This window comes from Elephantulus edwardii, unplaced genomic scaffold (genome assembly GCF_000299155.1).
Source record: "Elephantulus edwardii isolate Elephantulus edwardi_28Jun2011 unplaced genomic scaffold, EleEdw1.0 scaffold00013, whole genome shotgun sequence".
Taxonomy (NCBI): Eukaryota; Metazoa; Chordata; class Mammalia; order Macroscelidea; family Macroscelididae; genus Elephantulus; species Elephantulus edwardii.
Genome location: NW_006399763.1, coordinates 5,450,838 through 5,470,206, shown reverse-complemented (window position 1 = coordinate 5,470,206; position 19,369 = coordinate 5,450,838). Strand labels below are relative to the sequence as shown.

The 19,369-nt window shown below is 39.0% G+C and overlaps 1 protein-coding gene across 1 annotated transcript in view; it reads left to right on the top strand.

Moving 5' to 3' along the window:
- AIM1 (absent in melanoma 1) overlaps nt 1–19,369 on the top strand; it is a 308,315-nt gene that overhangs the window by 285,365 nt on the left and 3,581 nt on the right. Inside the window, exons 16-21 of the mRNA XM_006881177.1 lie at nt 2,957–3,069; nt 5,611–5,740; nt 10,840–10,979; nt 13,037–13,160; nt 13,584–13,742; nt 15,864–16,026. Coding sequence (XP_006881239.1) covers nt 2,957–3,069; nt 5,611–5,740; nt 10,840–10,979; nt 13,037–13,160; nt 13,584–13,742; nt 15,864–16,026 — 829 coding nt within the window. The remainder of the gene's footprint in view (nt 1–2,956; nt 3,070–5,610; nt 5,741–10,839; nt 10,980–13,036; nt 13,161–13,583; nt 13,743–15,863; nt 16,027–19,369) is intronic.

Genomic DNA, 19,369 nt, shown 5'->3' with positions numbered 1-19,369 from the left:
GAGGCAGTGCAATTGGCACAGGATAGAACAGGGTTTAGGGCTGTTTTACATAGGGTCGCTATGAGTTGCAAATGACTCGACAGCACATAACAAGAACAACAACATCTCACATACTTTAGGAACATAAATGGCTAAGCGGGACAAGTCCTTGGAGAAGGACATCATGCTCAGAAGGGTGGAGGGACAGTGCAGGAGAGGAAGCCCCCATATGAGATGGATTGATGTAGTAACTGAGGTAATGGGGAGAGGTGTGTCAGAGTCCATGAGAATGCCTCAGAATAGGGCAGGGTTCAAGGCTATTGTACATAGGGTCACTATACATTGCATATGGCTCAATGGCACATAACTATAATAAAACAATAGTTAGAGGTAGGTGAAAACTTTATTTATTCTTTCTCACAACTAAGAAACAAGGTAGTATGTTACAATGACAGAAAGGAAAGCAAATCTTAGAGTGCATTTTCCAAGGAGATACATATGTATGTATTTGTGTGTATATATGTCTGTCTGTCTATCTATCTATCTATCTATCTATCTATCTATCTATCTATCTATCTACCTATCTCATGGCATGAGGAGGTCTTCTGCAGGTCCGGTTCAGGCTGAGTCCCAGGCAGTGTGGAAGCCAGGGGGAGAGGTATGGGGCAATGTTATACTTGGTGGCTTTCACCTCAGCTCCCACTAGGATGGAGATATCATGGTATAGGCATCAGTGCCTGGCTTCTTGATGCCTGGACTTGGCTCAGGACCCAGGGGCCCAGGGAGAGAAGTGCCTCAGTTTGGCTGGCTTCCTCAGTGCTTGGGCCTAGTGCAAGGCCCAGGAACTGAATGAAGGCAAGGAGAGGCAGCAAGGCTTGGCTGAGTTCCTCAGTCCTGGAGCCTGGCCAATTGGCTAGAAGTGATCCATATTTATTTCCATTCCCCAAAATAGTGATCCAACAGAATGTGAAAGTTATTGAAAAATTTCATTCATATCATGTGCAAGTAAAATGTTGCTGAAGATTATGCAAAAATGGCTGGAACCGTAGAATACTGCCAGGGAACTACTTTCAGAAATTCAGGCTGGATTCAGAAGAGGCAGTGACACCCATGATGTCATTACTGATGTCTAATGGATCTTGACTGAAAGTGGAGAATACCAGAGGGATGTCTATCTGTGTTTTACTGACTATTCAAAGGAATTTGACAATGTGGATAATAACAAATTATGGCTAAAATTGAGAAGAATGAGAATCCCAGAATACTTAACTGTGCACATTTAAAACCTATACTTAGACCAAGAAACTGTTGTATAAACACAGCAAGAGAATATTACACGGTTTAAAATCAGGGAAGATGTGCAGCAGGGCTGTATCCTTTCTTCATACTTATTTAATCTGTATGTGGAGCAAGTCACTAGAGAAGCTGGATTTTATGATAAAGAACAGTGTGGTATTAGAATCAGAACCTAGCTTCCTGAAAGTGAGAAGGACTTGAAGTGCTTGCTGCAGATCAAAGCCTTGTTGTTATGTGCCATTGAGTCGCTTGCAACTCATAGCGACCCTATGTACAAGAGCCCTATATGTTGTTCTAACACACTCATTCCCACCACTCCAATCACAGAATTGAGGGTCCATCTCATTGAGGGCCTTCCTTTCTTGCACCGTCTCTCCACTTTCCCAAACATGATATCCCTCTCCAAGGACATGCAACATGCCCAAAGTATGTCAGATGACGCTTCAGAATCCTTCACTCCAAGGATCAAAGACTACAGCCTTCAATATGCATTACATCTGAACACCAAGAGAACAAAAATCCCGAGTGCTGTATAATATTCCGTTGCATGAATGTTCCATGATTTCTCAATTCATTCAGTTGTGGTTGAATATTTGGGCTATTTTCAGGCAATATTCAGGAGCAATAATTTTAAAAAAAATTCTACATAACTTGGGAGAGACTGGAGAGCATTATGTTGAGAGAACTAACTCAGCCTTATAAGAACAAATACTGCATAAGGCCAGTATAAAAATAGAAGAATAACTAATAAAACATGTATGGGAATTCAAGGGAGGATGGAGTGGGAATGAAGAGGTGAGGCTGAGTAGAGGCAAAACCAGAGGGTTTCACAGTTTGGTGGCTGAAGGGAGGAGCAGAAGGAAATGGAAAGGATATGGGCGAAAAGACAGGGTAAATGATGGGCAAAACCCAATGGTGAGTGGTTTAATAGAAAAAATAATGCACAAGAATGATTGCATAAAATACAATATGAATGAAGAATAGTGTGAAATACAATGCATATGAACATTGTAAGCAAAGCATTAAAAAAGGAAAAAAATATTGCTTGGATGAAGAAATAAGTAAAAGAATAAATATAAGGGGGGGGAGAAAGAAAGCAAAAATCCTCATCACTGGGCCAATAGGAAATATTCTGATGGCTGGAGAGACGATTAACGTGTATAACAATTTCATCTTGCTTGGATCCACGATCAATACTTTTGGTACTAGCAATCAAGAAATTAAAAGAGAGTTGCATTAGGTAAATCTACTGTCAAAGACCTCTCCAAAAATGCTAATGGACAAGGATGTCAGTTTAAAGACTAAGGTGCAATGACAACAGTCCAGAATAAGAGGTATATATTTTAAAGTGAACTGGGGGAGGAGATGGGGAAGAGGAAAGGAAGGAGGAGGGAGAAAACTGCAACAATGAATGCATATTACAAAAAAGAAAATGTAAACTGGGGAAGAGGAATGGAGGAAAATATGCAATAATTAATGAATGAGAATCCAACTTTTCTGTAAACTTTAATTAAAATCACAAATAAAATTAAAAAAATTAATAATAGAAAATGAAAAGATTTTAAAATTCACAGCAATTTAGTATAATAAACAGGTCATGTTTGGGCCATCATATTAGAGTGTGAGTGAATAAATGTATGGAGGAAAATAATAATAAGGGTTTCCATTTACTTTTTCAAAGGTTCACTTGTTTTCGGAACCACAATTTCAAGGTTGCAGCCAAACTTTTAAAGAAACAACAGGTCAAATTGATGATTCATTTTCTACAAAGTCTTGTAGAGTTTTAGGAGGCAGGTAAGTAACTGACAGAACTTGCTTCAGAACTCAAGCCCATAGCCTTGGTTGAGGACTGACTCATGGTTGGCCCTCCAGCAGGATTTCAGAGGCTGTAAATCACATGGGAGAAAACCGCCCATCTTTCTCCCATGAAGCTGCTGGTGGATTCGAACTACTAGAGAGGCACTGATTAGTGCAACTCCCTATAAACTATACCACCAGAGTTCCCTTACCAGGAAAAAAGAAGAATATACATACCAGAAGTTCTTTAGAAACAACTTTTGGGAGCTTAACACCATTAAATAGCCAACCCAATAGTATATGCGTATTAGTAAATGTAAGTATTTTCATAGATACATTGTGCAGCATTTGAGTGCTAGATGTCAAAAATATGGAGATCATTGAGGGCTGGAAAAGTTGACGCTCAAATCTTGTGTGATGAATTCACATCAGTTTTAGTTTTGCTGTTCACCAGCTCCTCTCCTTTGATCATTTTATTTTCTGAGTACATTTCTTAATCCATAAAAAAGAGGGTTGAATGCTAGATGAACTCTGTGTCACCTGCAAAGGTAGATCAGAGTAGGACTAGCCTTCTGGGGGTTAGGGATGTGAATAAAGAAGAGGGCTGGAGTAGACCTGGGATGTTTGGTGATCAGGAAGCACTGTAGCTTTGGTAGCTGGGGCTTTTGGTACTGGGTGGAGGGGAAGCAAGTTTGGACAGAGATGGCAAGATCAGGATATGAATACTCCTGAGCAAGTGAGTTTAATAAGCCGCTTTAGGAAACACTCGGCCAGGTAGATTGATGCGGTGACTGCCGCAGTGGACTCTTTGGTGTCAGGAAGTATGAGGATGGCACAGGATAGGATGCGGTTTGGATCTTTTGTTTATAGGGTCGCTATAAGTTGTACTTGACTAGACAGCACCTAACAACAACAACATAGGAAATACAGAATTCTGTGCTGAAAAGAGTAGTTTTAAGTAAGCTTTATTAAGGGTCAGGAAAACTTGAAAAACATCAGAGAAATCTATACAGAGATGATAGGAATTGAGTCCCACAATAATAATTATGCCTTAGTCGTATTGTCCTTTACGATCATGTAACATATCATTTAGCTTTGCTAAATACTTACATTTATAAACTATCACCCTTTATTAGTTCATACTTCCGATTTCTCCAGTTCCTCTTTATTCCTTATTGCTTCACTTCTCACTACCAGACTGTACATTTTCTAGGTGTTGGTTGCCTGCCTTTTCTCCTGTGAGTGTAAACTGTAAGAGAACAAGGACTTTGTTCTCTGCTCTGCTTCAGCAATGGAAATGTACCTGACACATAATTGTTAGTTGCCAAAGGACTCTGACTCATGGTGACCTCACGTAGGCCTGAGCTCTGTAGACTTTCCTTGGCAGTGATTGCCAGGCTCACCTGCTGGGATACTTCTGGGTGGGTCTGAACCACTACCCTTTAGATCAGCAGTTGAGTGGAAGCCATCTGTACCACCCAGGGACTCCTTGACATTGTTGTGAGGTGCCAGTGAGTTGACTTTGACTCTGTCACCCTATTAACAACAGATTGAAATCCTGTTTTACACCAGCCTCACACTTCGTCTCATATACAAGTAGTCTTCAATAAAGACTGGATTGAAACAAAAGCTCATCTGAGGAAGTACATAGTAAATTATCATCATGATATCAGAACTGCAGAGGCGCAGAGTGGCTGATTAATCTCAGTCACTCCAGCATTTTGACTTGAGGCCCAGTGCAGGGGCACGAGAATTACAGCAAAGGAAATGTGAGGGAAATTTTGAGAGGGAATTGCTAGACCTTGGTAACAGATGCTCAGAGAGAGCATGAGGTTTGAAGTTACATAGACTGAGAGAATGGTGGTCCCGTTTAGGGGAGCAAGGAAGATGGGAATGTGGAGAAGTTAAAACATGGATCATTTTTGGCAAAAAAGTCTTATTTCTCAACTGCAAAGTTAACAAACTGATCAATTATGAATATTGATTTTTCACAAAATGAAATGTGTTTATATGCAGATATTTTTGCGTAAACAGACACCGTGAGCCACAGCACAATGTTTTCTAACCAGTTCTCTTGAAACAGTCTTTTTTCTTAAAATTTTTTTTATTTTATATTGGTTTGCTTACAAAGATGTATACATTGTGTTTAACACTATACTTCATTCATGCTGCATTTCATTCAATCATTTCCATGCATTATGTTTTATAAAAGTAATCATCATTAGACTATGCCCACCATTACCCTGATTCTTCAAGTACCCCCTGGATCTTTCTCATTTTCTTTACCCTCTACCCTTCACTCACCAAATTGTGCAGTCCTGTGATTTCACCCCTACCCATCCTCACCTCTCTGCTTCCACCCCATCTTCGGTCCCCATACATGTTTTACTAGTTATCCTTCTATTTTTACAGTAATGATCTTACGCAGTATTTGTCCTTATGAGAATGAGTTAGTTCACTCAGTCTCTCCCAAGTTATGTATCTAAACATTCTTTTTGAGAACAAGGACTCATATGTGTGTGGTTTCCCCTACTGTAGCTGGGTTGCATATGATGGAGAAAACTTCTCTGGTAATCAGTATGTGTTGGAAGAAGGACACTATCCATGTCTCTCTGCAATGGGCTGTCCATCTGGAGCAACGTTTAAGTCTCTTCGTTTTATAGACGCTGTGAGTATGTCAGCATGATTCCAGTGATGCGGAATGTATGCTTCAATTCACTCGTGGTCAGAGCCAGGAAACACACTGGTGAAACTTGCCTGGGGCTTAAGTTTGGGGCAGTAGACTCTCCATCATATAACTTTGGGTTTTGTTTTAGATCTTTACCATATAAATTACTTTTATTTGCTTGCTGTCTTAGACTTTAGGAGCACAGCATTGAGTTAGTTATGAAACAGTCATCATGAGTCAATTCAGAGTTTCTCTCCTGCATGTTGTGTTCCTGTGTTCCACTTCCTGGTGGATCACTCCTTCCATTTCTGTCTCCTTCACAGACACCCATCAACAGTGTGCTCGGGATACAGCTTTGATATTCTTGTAAAATTTATCTATTTTTTAAAAAATCTGTATATAGGCTTCTTTTCTTTCTTTTTTTAATTGTGTTTTTGGTGAAAGTTTTACATAGCAAGTGAGGTTCCCCTTTGACAGTTTCTTCACAAATTGACATTAGTCACATTTTCCACATAGTTACAGATAGGTTTATAATCTACAGAGATAGTATTATGCTATAGTTCTGGCTCTGTTATTACACATAACTCAATACTTATATGAAAACAATTTTTAAAGGATGCTCATTATTCTGTATGTTCATCTAGTTTATTGATTCAAATTGTTGCAAATATTCTATCACCATATTTTACTCATATATTCTTCATATGTGTGAAGTTTTCTAATAAATATCACTGTTATTATGTGCCATCGAGTCACAGATGAATCATAGTAATACTATGTCCAATAGCTCTCAATCCTACCCTATCCTAAACCTGTTTTATTGTCTCCTGCACACCTACCCCCATTACTCCAGTTACTGTATTAATCCACCTTATCTTGAGTCTTTCTCTCCTACACTGTCCCTCCACCCTTCCAAGCATGATGTCCTTCTCTAAGGACTGGTCCTTCCTGGCCACATTCTCAAAGTATGTGAGATGGAGCTTCAGAATCCTTGCATCCAAGGAGAAACTTTGTTTCACTCTCTCCAGGACAGACCTGTTTGGTTTTCTGGCAGTCCATGGTATGTTCAAGACTCTTCTCCAGCTCCACAACTCAAAGGCACCAATTCTTCTTCTGTCATCCTTAATCATTGTCTAGCTCTCTGATGCATAGCAAGTAATTACAAAGTCCATGGCCTGGATCAGTTGCATCGTAATCTCTAGAATGACGTCATTGCTCTTTAGCACTTTGGAGAGGTCTCTGATCATACACTTACCCAATGCAATTTGTTTTTTTATTTCTTAACTGCTGGTTTCAAGATATTGTGGAGCCAAGCAAGCTGATTGTTAATAACCTCAGTCTCTTCTTCTATTGTGGTGTTGTAAGCTGGCCCAGAGGTGAGAATCTTTGTCTTCTTGATGTTGAGCTTCAATCCATATTGCAGACTACAGTCCTTGACCTTCTACAGTAAATGCTTTAGGTTCTCTTCAATTTTAGCAAGCAAGTTGCTTAAAGCAGGTTGTTGAGTCTTCCTCCTATTCTGTTGCCACATTCCTCCTCATAAAGTCCAGCCTTTCACATTCCACATTCTAATGGTGTTGCTGTGTACCATAAAGTTGGAACCAACCCATAGCTGACCTTCCTATGGGTTTCCAGAGGCAATTAATCGCATGGGAGGAGATTGCCCATCCTTGCTGGAGCATTATTTGTCATTATTAGGTCCCATCAAGTTGATTACAACCCATGTTAATTCTATCAACAACAGATCAGAACCCTGTTCTATCCTGTGCCATTCTCATAATCACTGACATACTTGACTTTTGTAGTCACTGTGTCCATCTGTCTGGTTGAGGGTCTTCCACTTTTTTGTCGACCTCCACCTTTCCAAGCAAGATGTCTCTCTCCAAGGAGTGACCTCTCCAGAGTTCAGATCTGTCATTCATAGGGTCAGTTTGAGTTACACTTGATTAGGCAGCATTTAACAACAATAAGCAACATGCCTAAACTAGGTGAGATGAAGCTTTGTCATCTTTGCCTCTAAGGAGCACTCTGGCTGCACTTCTCCAGAATATACCTGTATGTCCTTTTGGCAGGCCATGCTCAGTACTCTCCGCCACCACAGCTCATAGGCATCAATTCTTCTGTCATCCTTATTCACTCTGTACAGCTCCCAGATGCATAACAAGTGATTGAAAAGACCATGGCCTGGATCAAGTGCACCTAACTACTCAGCTGACATAAGTGCTTCCCAATAATTTGGAGAGGTAGCTGACTATACTTTGATGAAGAACAATGTGGCATCAGGATTGGAGGAAGATTAATTATTAACCTACATTATACAGATACCACAAGCAAGAAAAACCTTGGTTGCTGGAAGTGAGAAAGACTTGAAGTGCTTGCTGCAGGAAATCAAAGAATAAATCCTCAATATGGATTGCATCTCAACATAAAAAAAATAAAAATTCTCACTAGTGAACTTATGGGCAACATCATGACAGTTGGAGAAAAGACTGAAACAATTAACAACTTCATCTTGGGTACACAATCAATACCCTTGGTAACAGCAGTCAATAGATCAGGAATGTATTGCACTGGGAAAGTCTGCAGTCAAGGACCTCTCCAAATTATTGAGGAACATTATTGAGGAATATGCAGTTTCACTAAGCACTACCAAATTCCACTTGTCCACAAGTCAGTACTCAAGTTTTCCAGCTCCGAATCATTGACACTACTATTTTCTGACTTTCTGGTTTTTGTCAATTTGGTGAAATAAGAGAAAGTATTCTTTCATTGTTTTAATTGTTGGTGAAGTACCTATTTATGTAAAGCCTAATTCTCTATTAGATTTCCTGTTCCTTTTTGTTGCTGATTTGTAGAAATTCCTTATTGCTTTTAATCTGCTATCACTCTATTGTTAAAGAGACATGTAATCAAATGATTTCTCTCATTTTATCACCAGCATGCTAACCTAAATCCAGTATAATTTCTAAGCAGAAATTATTCTGGAGCACGACTATAGTATAGTGTTCAGATATTGAACCTGGCTATAACTATTCCTTTGGAAATTTCTAGGCTTTGGTAGTTGATCTTTCATAAAAAAATTTACATATTTGTAGTTGACTTTTTAGTTTTAAAGGTAGAAAAACATGTAAAGTGGGTTTTATGTTGTCCCATCTTTCCAATAAAGGGTTGATCTTTACTGAAATATGAAAACAGTAGTGAACTATGGAATTATGTGCCAAGATTTATTAGTGTCCTCCAATTTTGTTGTTGAACCTGACTAGAATTCTAAAACTGCAAAAAAGGCAAATATTTGCAAAATATTTGAAGATTTCAAATGCAGATTTCAACCAGAACTTGGCCTCCCTGTTCAACTCACTTCTGACATCTCATGGATGATGTACTTAAAGTTTGGTTACTAAGAATATGTCTTTAGTGTAATTTAATACTTAGAAATTGTTAAGAGATTTTTTTTTCACATTAAGCTTGAGTTTACTCTTGTATTTACTCCTGTGACAACTTTCAGACAAACAGTAGACAGGCCTAGAAGGTGATCAGCAACACTAGGAAGGAATGCTCTCCTTACAGCCATCAGCCAGATAAGATCAATGGGGCAGCATTTGCTCAAAAGCAGTCAAATCTGGGAGACAGGGAAAGATAGAGAATAAGGATGAGTCGAGCTGGGAGACATAGGGAGCAAGTCGGGAGGGTAGTTTTTATGATGTGAGGATTGCAGCCAGTGTCACTAAACGTAGTGTGCACAAATTGTTGAATGGAAAACCATTCACTCTGTACACTTCCATTCAAGTTACAGAAAATGTTAAGTGAAAAAATAGACTGTTTAGGATATTTTTAAATGTCATAAGGTATAAAATACTACTACTACTACAGTTTTTTTCCCTGTTGTATGCATAATTTCTCTTCTGTCTATTTTACATGACCTACTTCTCGGACTATACAAACACCCCTATCCACTAATCTCCTTTGTTTATGATCTAAAACATTTTTCTGCACGTCAGGGCACATCCACACAACTGAAGCAGCAAGGGGACACACCCTTGCCACAAAACTTTAAGCAGTTGGGCAAACAGTTGTAATCCCCAGGTGCTTTTTTGATGTATCATTTATGATCTTAGGAATTTATTATTAGTGCTTAGTCCAGGATCTTAGGGTCTATAATTTGAAAAGAAAAAAATTCATAAGCAGACAACTTTTCATTTTTTTTTTCTGATAATCAGTGGGCTTCCTTGTTATTCTTCTTTTAAAATATCAACAATCTAATGCAGGACTTCCATCCTGTTTTTAGTTTTCTTCTCTCCTGTTTATACTTCCTACAAGACACTCTGGGAGCATGAGCACACAAAATCATTCTTTTGTGGTCCCCTGATTCTTTTTTTGCTTTTATGACTTGAAATTGAGTGTGTTTGGCCCTTGATTCTTGTTATTTATACTCATGATTGCACAGTCCTTCCTTGTTCTGATGGAAAATTACATAATTAGGTATAAACTACATTACAAAAATGTATTCTTTTTTTAAAAAATGCATTTTTTTTCATTTTTAGCAAATGGAAATTTATTTTTAAGTCTAACTTCAGGGTGTTGGCTGTACGAGGAAGTCTTTTTTTTTTCTGTAAATGTCCTGGTTCTAGAAGTTTCCTAGAGAATAATCTGAGGTCCAAGGATGCACTGCACTCTCTGTTTTTCTTTCTTTATACCCTGGTCCTTCTCTCTGTTAGCTTCTCTGCTCTTTTACCTCATTAGGCAATAGGTGATGCAGATCTCAGCTTAAGAGAACTCACCTTATATCAAATCAAGGCTATGACTTAATTAGAAAAATTGATTCTTCAGGCATATACCCATTCCCTATGCTTAGTATACCACCCTCACCCCTCCCTTGGCAACACTAGCTACATCTACCTACTACCCTTCTGTGAAATGGAAAACCTTCTTGCCTCTATGACCTTCCTCTTTATACCTCCAGACTTTCTGGGAAAGAGAGTTTAGGACCAACTCAAATCTGAGCCAATCTGCTTTGCACTTGCAATAAGATAGATGACTTTCACATAGTATTGGATTATTACCAGAGATTAATAATAAGTAATATTTTTGCTCCTAAACAGGAGTTTTCAGAGCCAACAATTATTCTTTTTGAAAGAGAAGACTTCAAAGGGAAAAAGATTGAACTTAATGCAGAAACAATTAATCTCCGGTTCCTGGGATTCAACACGCAGATCCGCTCTGTTCAGGTTATTGGTGGCATGTAAGTGAGTGTTCTATGTATTTATTTAATAAAGTAGGTAATTTTAAAAGTTGAACTTAGATTTTTTTTCTTTTTTATAAGTATTCCCTTAAAGCAACTGACATACAATCCCTTCTTTTTCTTTTCTTTTTTTTTTTTCTATCAGAGTTTTTAATTTTGTAGCATATTTTCCCCTGGGGAAAATCCTCCTGTAAAGCACCCACACTTAGTTTCTTTAAGATAAGGACTTTGTTTTTAATAGCCTTCATGGATCTTAGGGGAACACTTTATGCTTGTGGGCTCCGCAAATTTATTAAATACTCTTTTTTTTATCCAAGTAAGAAAAAAAAATTGCTTTCTTCTTATCCCTTTGAAAGACCAAGTTCTTTGACTTTAGATCTAAGTGTTTGGATTTTCCTTTAGCTTGAAGTAACTAAGAGAGGCCTTGGTGGTTCAGGTTTAATTTCTGATCAGTCACCATCATTTCTGATCAATTCTGATCATCATCCATTTGTCAGTAACGGCTTGTTTATTGGTATGATATGAAGCTAGTTTCAGAAGTTTCTAGGCTAATAAGATGGACTAGGAAGGAAGGCCTTGTTATCTACTTGGGAAAAACCGCCAGTGAAAAGCCCCTATTGACCACAACAATTTAAGCCGGCAAACATTTGGTTCCCTTGGGTAATGGACTCACCGTGCACCCTGGTAACTCAAGTGCAGTTAACAATAACTAGTGGCAAAAAAAACAACAACCCAACAAACAATAACTAGTGGCCAGCAGATGCTCTGCAAATGATCATAAGTTAATTTTGGCAGATATCTTGTCAATGTTAATTTCTTAAGTTGAGCAAGATATAAAAATAAGGATTAGCAACATAATTTTAAAAATAACATTATTGCTAATTCCAACTCATAAAGACCCTTCACAGAATAGAACTGCTCCACAGGATTCCAAGGTTCTAATCTTTACACACTGCTACATCTTTCTGCCACAGAAGAGCTGCTGGGGTTGAGCTGCGAACCTTTCACTTAGCAGCCATGCCTTTAACCACTGGCTCCATATTAGCCAAGGCTCCATATTAATTCAATAAACATGATTTTAAGAAAATTCTTTATTTCGTCCACAAAGCAATAAGCATCATCTATGTGTCTCCATCAAATGTGGGAAGGAACTATAAATATTTTAAAATAAACATGCACTATTAGAATGATAGAATTACAGGTGATTTTATGTTAACAAAATCACCCATATTTTATTTGTTATTTTGTTTTTATGATAAAATAGCTAACCTGGTAACATGTTAGGTTCCAGGATTAAAAGAGAGAGTTCTGGTGGTGTAGTCTGTAGGGAGCTGCAGAGCTAACCCAGAGGTAGCCCCTCTCCAGTGGTTCGAAACCACCAGAAGCTCTAAGGAGAAAAATGAATGGTCTTCTCCCAGGTAGTTACCGCTTCTACCTTCCTTCTGGAAGCCCAGCTGTGAGTTGATTCTGACTCGACAGCAATGGTTGTTGAGTTGAGTGAGGATTAAAAGTAGAGAACATTACCTTTGATGGACTTTGGCAGCTTGAGGAAATGGTTGTTGGGTTGCTCACATGCTAGGCAGTGCTTGACCCTCCTTCCACAGGCATGCAACCCCAGGCACATCTCATGGAAGAGACTCAAGTATCTTGGATGATTACTCTGGTTAACAAAAATGTATTAACATGTCTCTCTCTCTCTCCACCTGTGTTAACTAACACTTCTGTAGCACCATGTGCCACACTCTAACAACTTTATAAACATTATTTGAATAATTTAAGAATCTCTTAATACAATTGAAGATGTTTAATGAGCAGGCTTGTCCATTTCTCTTTAAGCACCAATCTTTTTGGTATAAATACTCAGGTACCATGATCTTCCTGTGTAATGGATCTTTAAGTGATTTAGAAAATAAGGTAGTTTTATTCTTTTTTTACTAATGTATTTTTAAAGTTTAAAGTTCAGTCTAGAAATTGGAAGCATTCTAAAAACAAACAAAAGTAGGTCCATTGTCAAAGGAAATTGCCACTTACAGTGGGTATGTATGTTTTTCTTTCAGATGGGTAACTTATGAGTATGGCAACTACAGGGGTCGACAGTTCCTGCTGTCACCAGCAGAAATACCCAATTGGTATGAATTCAGTGGCTGTCGCCAAATAGGTTCTCTCCGACCTTTTGCTCAGGTATTTTTCTTCATAATTAGAAAAGATTCCTCTATAAAGTTTTCCTTTCCTTTTTTTTTTTTTTGTAAATGTAATTCAGCTTTTCCATTTCAAGTTTAAATTTGAAATCTTATTCCCTCCCTGGCCAAATTTGCATGGTTTATGGTATTAAGTGGCTGTTTCGAAATGCTAACACTTTTGACATGGAAACATGGCTTGTTCTCAAACCCTGGGCTGTCTCTGATTAGGCAGGCAGCTTAGGACACTTCTTTGAAATTTGGTCAAATTCTTTTCAATGAGAAAATCCTGAAACCTATGAAACTTGTAGGTTTAGTAAATATCCCTTAAAGTCCATTCTATATTGGATTCTACCCCTAAAATTGATGCTTGCTCAGTGACTCTTATAATTAAATGTGACTGTTGTAGGGTTTTTTTATCTTCTAGAAACGGATTTACTTCAGACTTCGAAACAAAGCAACTGGGTTATTCATGTCAACCAATGGAAACTTAGAGGATTTGAAGCTCCTTAGAATACAAGTCATGGAGGATGTAGGTGCTGATGACCAGATATGGATTTATCAAGAAGGATGCATCAAATGCAGAGTGAGTTTTTTAGGATTAGATAGGGATCTTTAATCCCTTTGCTAGCAGGCAACTCATCTTTTAACATGCCTTTGATCTTTCTTCAACTGGATGGGATTTCATAATTCCTGAAGCACTTTCAGAAGTATACTTTCATGAAGAAATCTCCTAGCTCTGATAGAATCAGTCTAGCATCTTTAAAATGGCAGATAAATGTTGTGGTGACCCAAGATAGTTACATCTGTACTTGATTCCTGTATAGTAATAGATAAAGGAAGTGTCTGGGTTACTCACCGCTTATCAATAGTTTGTTACAGATATAAACTATAAACCCTGGCATTGTCAATAAATTCACTCTTGGTTTATTTCATTTTGGAGACTCTCACAGAATAGGAGCAAGACAATCTATTTCATAAGTGTCACACCTTGACCAAAGCTTATGGCTCCATCGTCCTCTCCTGTCACTTCTGCTATCATATACATTTAAAGGCTGATGTAGTAATATATTTGATCAGAAATCATATTTTATGAGAGAAGATATATGCTTCTCTTGTAGCTATTCTTTTTTTACTCTTTGATTTTATGAGCTTTATTATTTGCTCTAGAATTTTTTTTTATAAAAACTTGATGCCCTATGACTCAGCAGAAGGCAAGCATCTTATGAAAAGGAACAAATACAGCTTGTTAATTGGATCTCTGGTGCTTGAAGGAGGATCATCCTTTCAGTAAACAGAAGCGCTGTTTTGACATGCATAGCATGGGAAACAGTAGTAGCTGTAATATAGAAGCATAAAAAGAAGCCGCCAACTCTTTGAATTATCTTTAACAATTGAAAAAGAAAGGTGCCTCCTTTCACCAACTATTTCTAACAAACATGTCAGCCCTCTATCAACTCTGAATTCAGTAGACCAATGAGAAAAATACAAAACATCTCGCTGTTGTTATGTGCCATTGAGTCGCCTGTGACTCATAGCGATCCTATGTACAACAGCCCTAAACCCTGCTTTATCCTGTACCAATCCCACTGCCTCTGACACCCCCACCCCCATTTTCCCAGTCTCTGAATCAATCCACCTCATAGAGGGTCTTTCTGTCCTGCACTGTCCCTCCACCTTCCCAAGCATGACGTCGCTCTCCAAGAACTGGTCCCTCCTTGCAACAGGTCCGAAGTATGTCAGACAAAGCTTCAGAACCCTTGCCTCCAGTGAGCAGCCTGGTTTAACCCTCTCTAGGATGAACTTGTTATTTTTCTTAGCAGTCCATGGTATATTCAATATTCCAACACCACAGCTCAAAGGCATCAATTCTCCTTCTATCCTCCTAGTCGTTGTCCTGACCTCTGATGTATAGCTGTTTATAGATATTTGTATAAAACATCTTAGATATCTAAGTTTTTTCTTTTAAAAGAGTAGTATGCTTTTAGTAAGCATTTTCTATAGCAGTGTATCCTGGTCATGTGAACATATGACTACCATACACTGTTTAAATAGTAAAGGCAGGTTCACTACAGAGGGAGACCCATAAAATCTTTGCATTAAACTACCCTTCAGAGATTTTGAGTTTTCTTCTTCTTTTTAAAATTTCATAGGATGCCTTTTTAGAAAATTTAAGACTTTTCCTCATGAAGGAAAGACAAGAGAAGTTAACCAATGCACTTCCAAGTTTTGCATTAATAAAATATTACTGTAAGTGCTGTCATGGTACAGCAGTCTTCAGCAATTGAGGCATGACCAATGTTGGGGGCTCAAGATGAGCAGAGAGGGATCTGTGAGGGGATTCAGCTACGTCATAAGCCTCTGATCAGACACTTCTGAGGGAGAAATACTGTCATAGGCAGTTTTCATGTTCCAAGGCTTCCCATGCAGGTAAGATAGTCTCACAAAGGGCAGATATTTCTTGTGATGGGTGAAACACAGATGGCTTTCTCCACTCGTATTTTTGGAAATAAAGAATACACGTGTTTGTTGTCTGATTCCAGCTATCTTGGTCAAAAGCTGAAATGTCTCATGTGGAGTAAATGAAGCTGAGAACAAAGAATAATTTTAAAAGTCAACTTAAACAGAGAAATAATGACTATGGTATTTAAATGTGTTTCCACTTCTAAGACTTATACAGTTGGTTTTTCCTCCCCCTCCTGAACAGATAGCAGAAGATTGCTGCCTGACCATCGTGGGCAGCCTGGTCACGTCTGGCTCTAAGTTGGGCCTGGCCCTTGACCAGAATGTTGACAGTCAGTTCTGGAGCATGAAGTCGGATGGCAGGATCTATAGCAAGCTGAAGCCAAATTTAGTATTAGATATCAAAGGTAAGGATCATGCATCTTTTCTATTGTAATGGGCTTTCTTTATTCTATTAAAATCATGCTGTTAGCTAGTATTAATAACAGTACTAGAGCCCTTACTGGGTACCAAGCACTCATTGTGCTGAGCTCTTTCCAGACATTATGCCATCTGGTCTTCTTAGCAACCTAGGACCTAAGCATTACCTACCTATCCCTCTCCTCCATTTTTAGCCAAAGAAACTGAGGCTCAGAGGGGTTCATCACTTACCCCTTAAGTGCTGAGCTGGAGTCTTGCTTTAAACCTAGTTTTATTATAATGATATAAGCTTGTGATCTCCATAAATTGAAGATTCTCAGTATATGCATGAACTTTTTATTTAAAAGGTCTAAAAGGCTATTGTTCACCATGTTACTCCTTAAAACAAACATAGCCAGGAAGATTTCCATGGAACTGGGGTTCCATCAAAAAGTAGTTAATCTGGAGCAAGCCCAGTGAGGCCTGGGGGAAAACACATATGTCCTCCAACTTTACCTGCACCAGGATCTCCTGCGTGATTCATTATTCATCAGATCATCTACCTTATGAAGGCCAAGGGTGATAGGGCCTTGCTTAGAGGAATGCCTCTCAGTTTGCTCATGATGCTGATGCCATTGACCTGGGGACCCCACTTGGAAATGGTGATAATTTTAGAACAACATCGACAAACGAAAGTCTGACCTAGTCTAGACATGGGAGCTCAGTGGGAAGCAGGTGAAGATACAGTGCTTTATCCATACTTTCTGGGATCATTCTGCCTTAAATGATTAACAGGGGCGTTTTTACTATCTGTAAGGAAAGCCAGCATGCTTTTGTTTTAGCGATTTAGTGACATATACTTCTCTTTAAGCCACTGATGGTGGTGCAGACCACAGGGAGTTGTACTAACTCAAAGGCTGCTCACCTTCAGTGTCTCTGTGGGAGAAAGATGGACAATTTCCTCCCACCGTAATGTACAGCAATGGAGGGTTGCTCTGAGTTGGAACTGACTGGATGACAGTGAGTTTGAAGGGGTTTTTTGAGAGAAGTTGGCTCAATTTTGGATCCAAGCCAGTGCTATTTTTAACCAAAAATTAAGATTCAGAGTTTAACCAAAAATTAAGAGTGAAGAAACATCTGCAATAAGGTTTCCCAGTAGCTCTTTTGAATAATTGATAAATGAGCCTGAGTGTTTTTCATCAGGGGTGTTGGTATCCCAGTGAATGTGGAGCAGAAGTGGTTGAGTCACTCTGGATGGTTTCCCAGAGGGCTGAGGTGCCAATCTGTTTAACAATTGGAGTAGAATTCACAAAGGCTTGAGAAGCTGGAAAGGTGCTGGGAGGCAAACAGATTCAATTTAATGAGGCAACAGCAGAGGACTATATTTGGGGAGCACAAACTAAGCTATATAACTAACACTGGATGGAGACCAAGAATCATGCATTCTATAAAAGCAAATAAGCACATTCTATAAAAAGGAAAATACTGCTTTCCAAAAGCAAATGGTAATAAAACAAAGCATACTCCTTTCATAGTACATTTGGTGCAATAGTTTTGCTGTTATACTGTTGTGTAACTGAGTCGGAATCAACTCATAGCAGACCCTCTAGTGGGTTTTCAGAGGCAGTAAATCACACGGGAGGAGACTGCCCTTCCTACTCCCTGGGAGCAGCTGGTGGATTCGAACAAAGAGATTGTAAATTATATTTGGTGGTGAGACCATGGATTAGAGGTACCAGGAAGGAAAAGTTGGTAGACAGTGGCGTGAGGGGGCTCTGGTGGCAGATGCAGGGGCGCACAGTGGGAGTCCAGTACCGGGTGGGCAGCGTAGCTCCTTCCTGCTACGGCAGCAGAGCTCACTTACTATCCCGGGGACAAAGAGTACGCTTGTTTTAGAGATAATCAACTGGAGGTTCAAGTTAGCTCAAGGATGACTCCCATAGACCTTTTTTAATTTTAATTTTCATTTTGTTGAACCTAAAAGTTTTAGTTAACTTTAGAGAAGCCAAAGAAATGAGGGAAATGGAGTTCATACTGAAAGAATGTTAGAATATATTATCTATGTAGTACAAGTAGGCTGCAGAGCTGTTGCTATGAGTTGCAGGAGACTTGATGGCACATAGCAACAACATGTGGTACCAAAAGGAGGAGACTGAATTAACCTTTGGATTCACAATTCTTTAAAAGGGGACCAGTGTCTTGTGTCCAAGATGGTTGTTTTTAAGGTGCCATTGAGTACGCTGCAAATCCTAGAAACCAGTGCAACAGAAAGCCAGCGTGCCCGGCCCTGCACCAGCCTTAGCATCTCCGTGTGTCTGTCTTGTCACTGTAAGACTTATGAGCGAGAGCGTCTTTTCTTTCACACTCAACAAGTATTAGGGATGCACTGTGTAGCCACGGGTCCTGACGGTGCAATGTGTACTCCCTCAGGCTGCTAACCACAATGTCAGCAGTTTGACTCCACTAACAAAAGGCCACCAGCTTCCCCGTAAAAGACAGAAAGTCTCCAGGGTCACCCATTTTGAATATTGCATGAATTCCTTTTTTTTCAATGCAGCATAGTATTCCATAGTGTGAATATACCACAGCTTCTCTATCCATTCGTTTGTTGATGGTCACCTGGGTTGTTTCCAACTCCTTGCTGTTGTGAACAAAGCTGCAACGAACATAGGTGTGCATATATCTGCTTGGATATCAGTTATGGTCTCTTTGGGATATATTCCCAGTAGTGGAGTTGCTGGGTCAAATGGTATCTCTATTTGCAACTTTTTGAGAAAGCGCCACACCACTTTCCACAATGGTTGCACCATTTTACACTCCCCCCAACAGTGAATAAGGGTTCCAGTTTCTCCACATTATGCTGAGTAAAATATCACAGTCACAAAAGGACAAATACTGCATGGTGCCACTGTTGTAGAAAGTGACTGACATCAGGGTTGGGGTAAGACTGAGAAAAACTGGATAGATTATGTATACTGAATTGAAACAGATGAGGGAAAAAACAGTTTAAAAGTGATATATGATAGCATATTATGATTATCACAGGAATCCAGAATTAAGGTTGCATAGTGGAATGCATTTGGGTTGGGGGCGAGGGGATTGTATACCAATGAAGAAGTTTATCTTTTGCTTTTCAAAGAGAGGAGCGAACTGGGGAGAGGGGGGATAAAGAAAGAAGTACAATAATGAATGAATGAAAATCCAGAATCTCTTTAAATATTCATTAAAATGAATAAAATTTTAAAAAAGATAGAAAGTCTCTTCCCATGAAAAATCAGTCTCAGAAACCTGATGGAAGGTCTCTTTAAGCTAGCTCCCACTTGATGGCAATGGGATTTTTAAGGAGTTTGC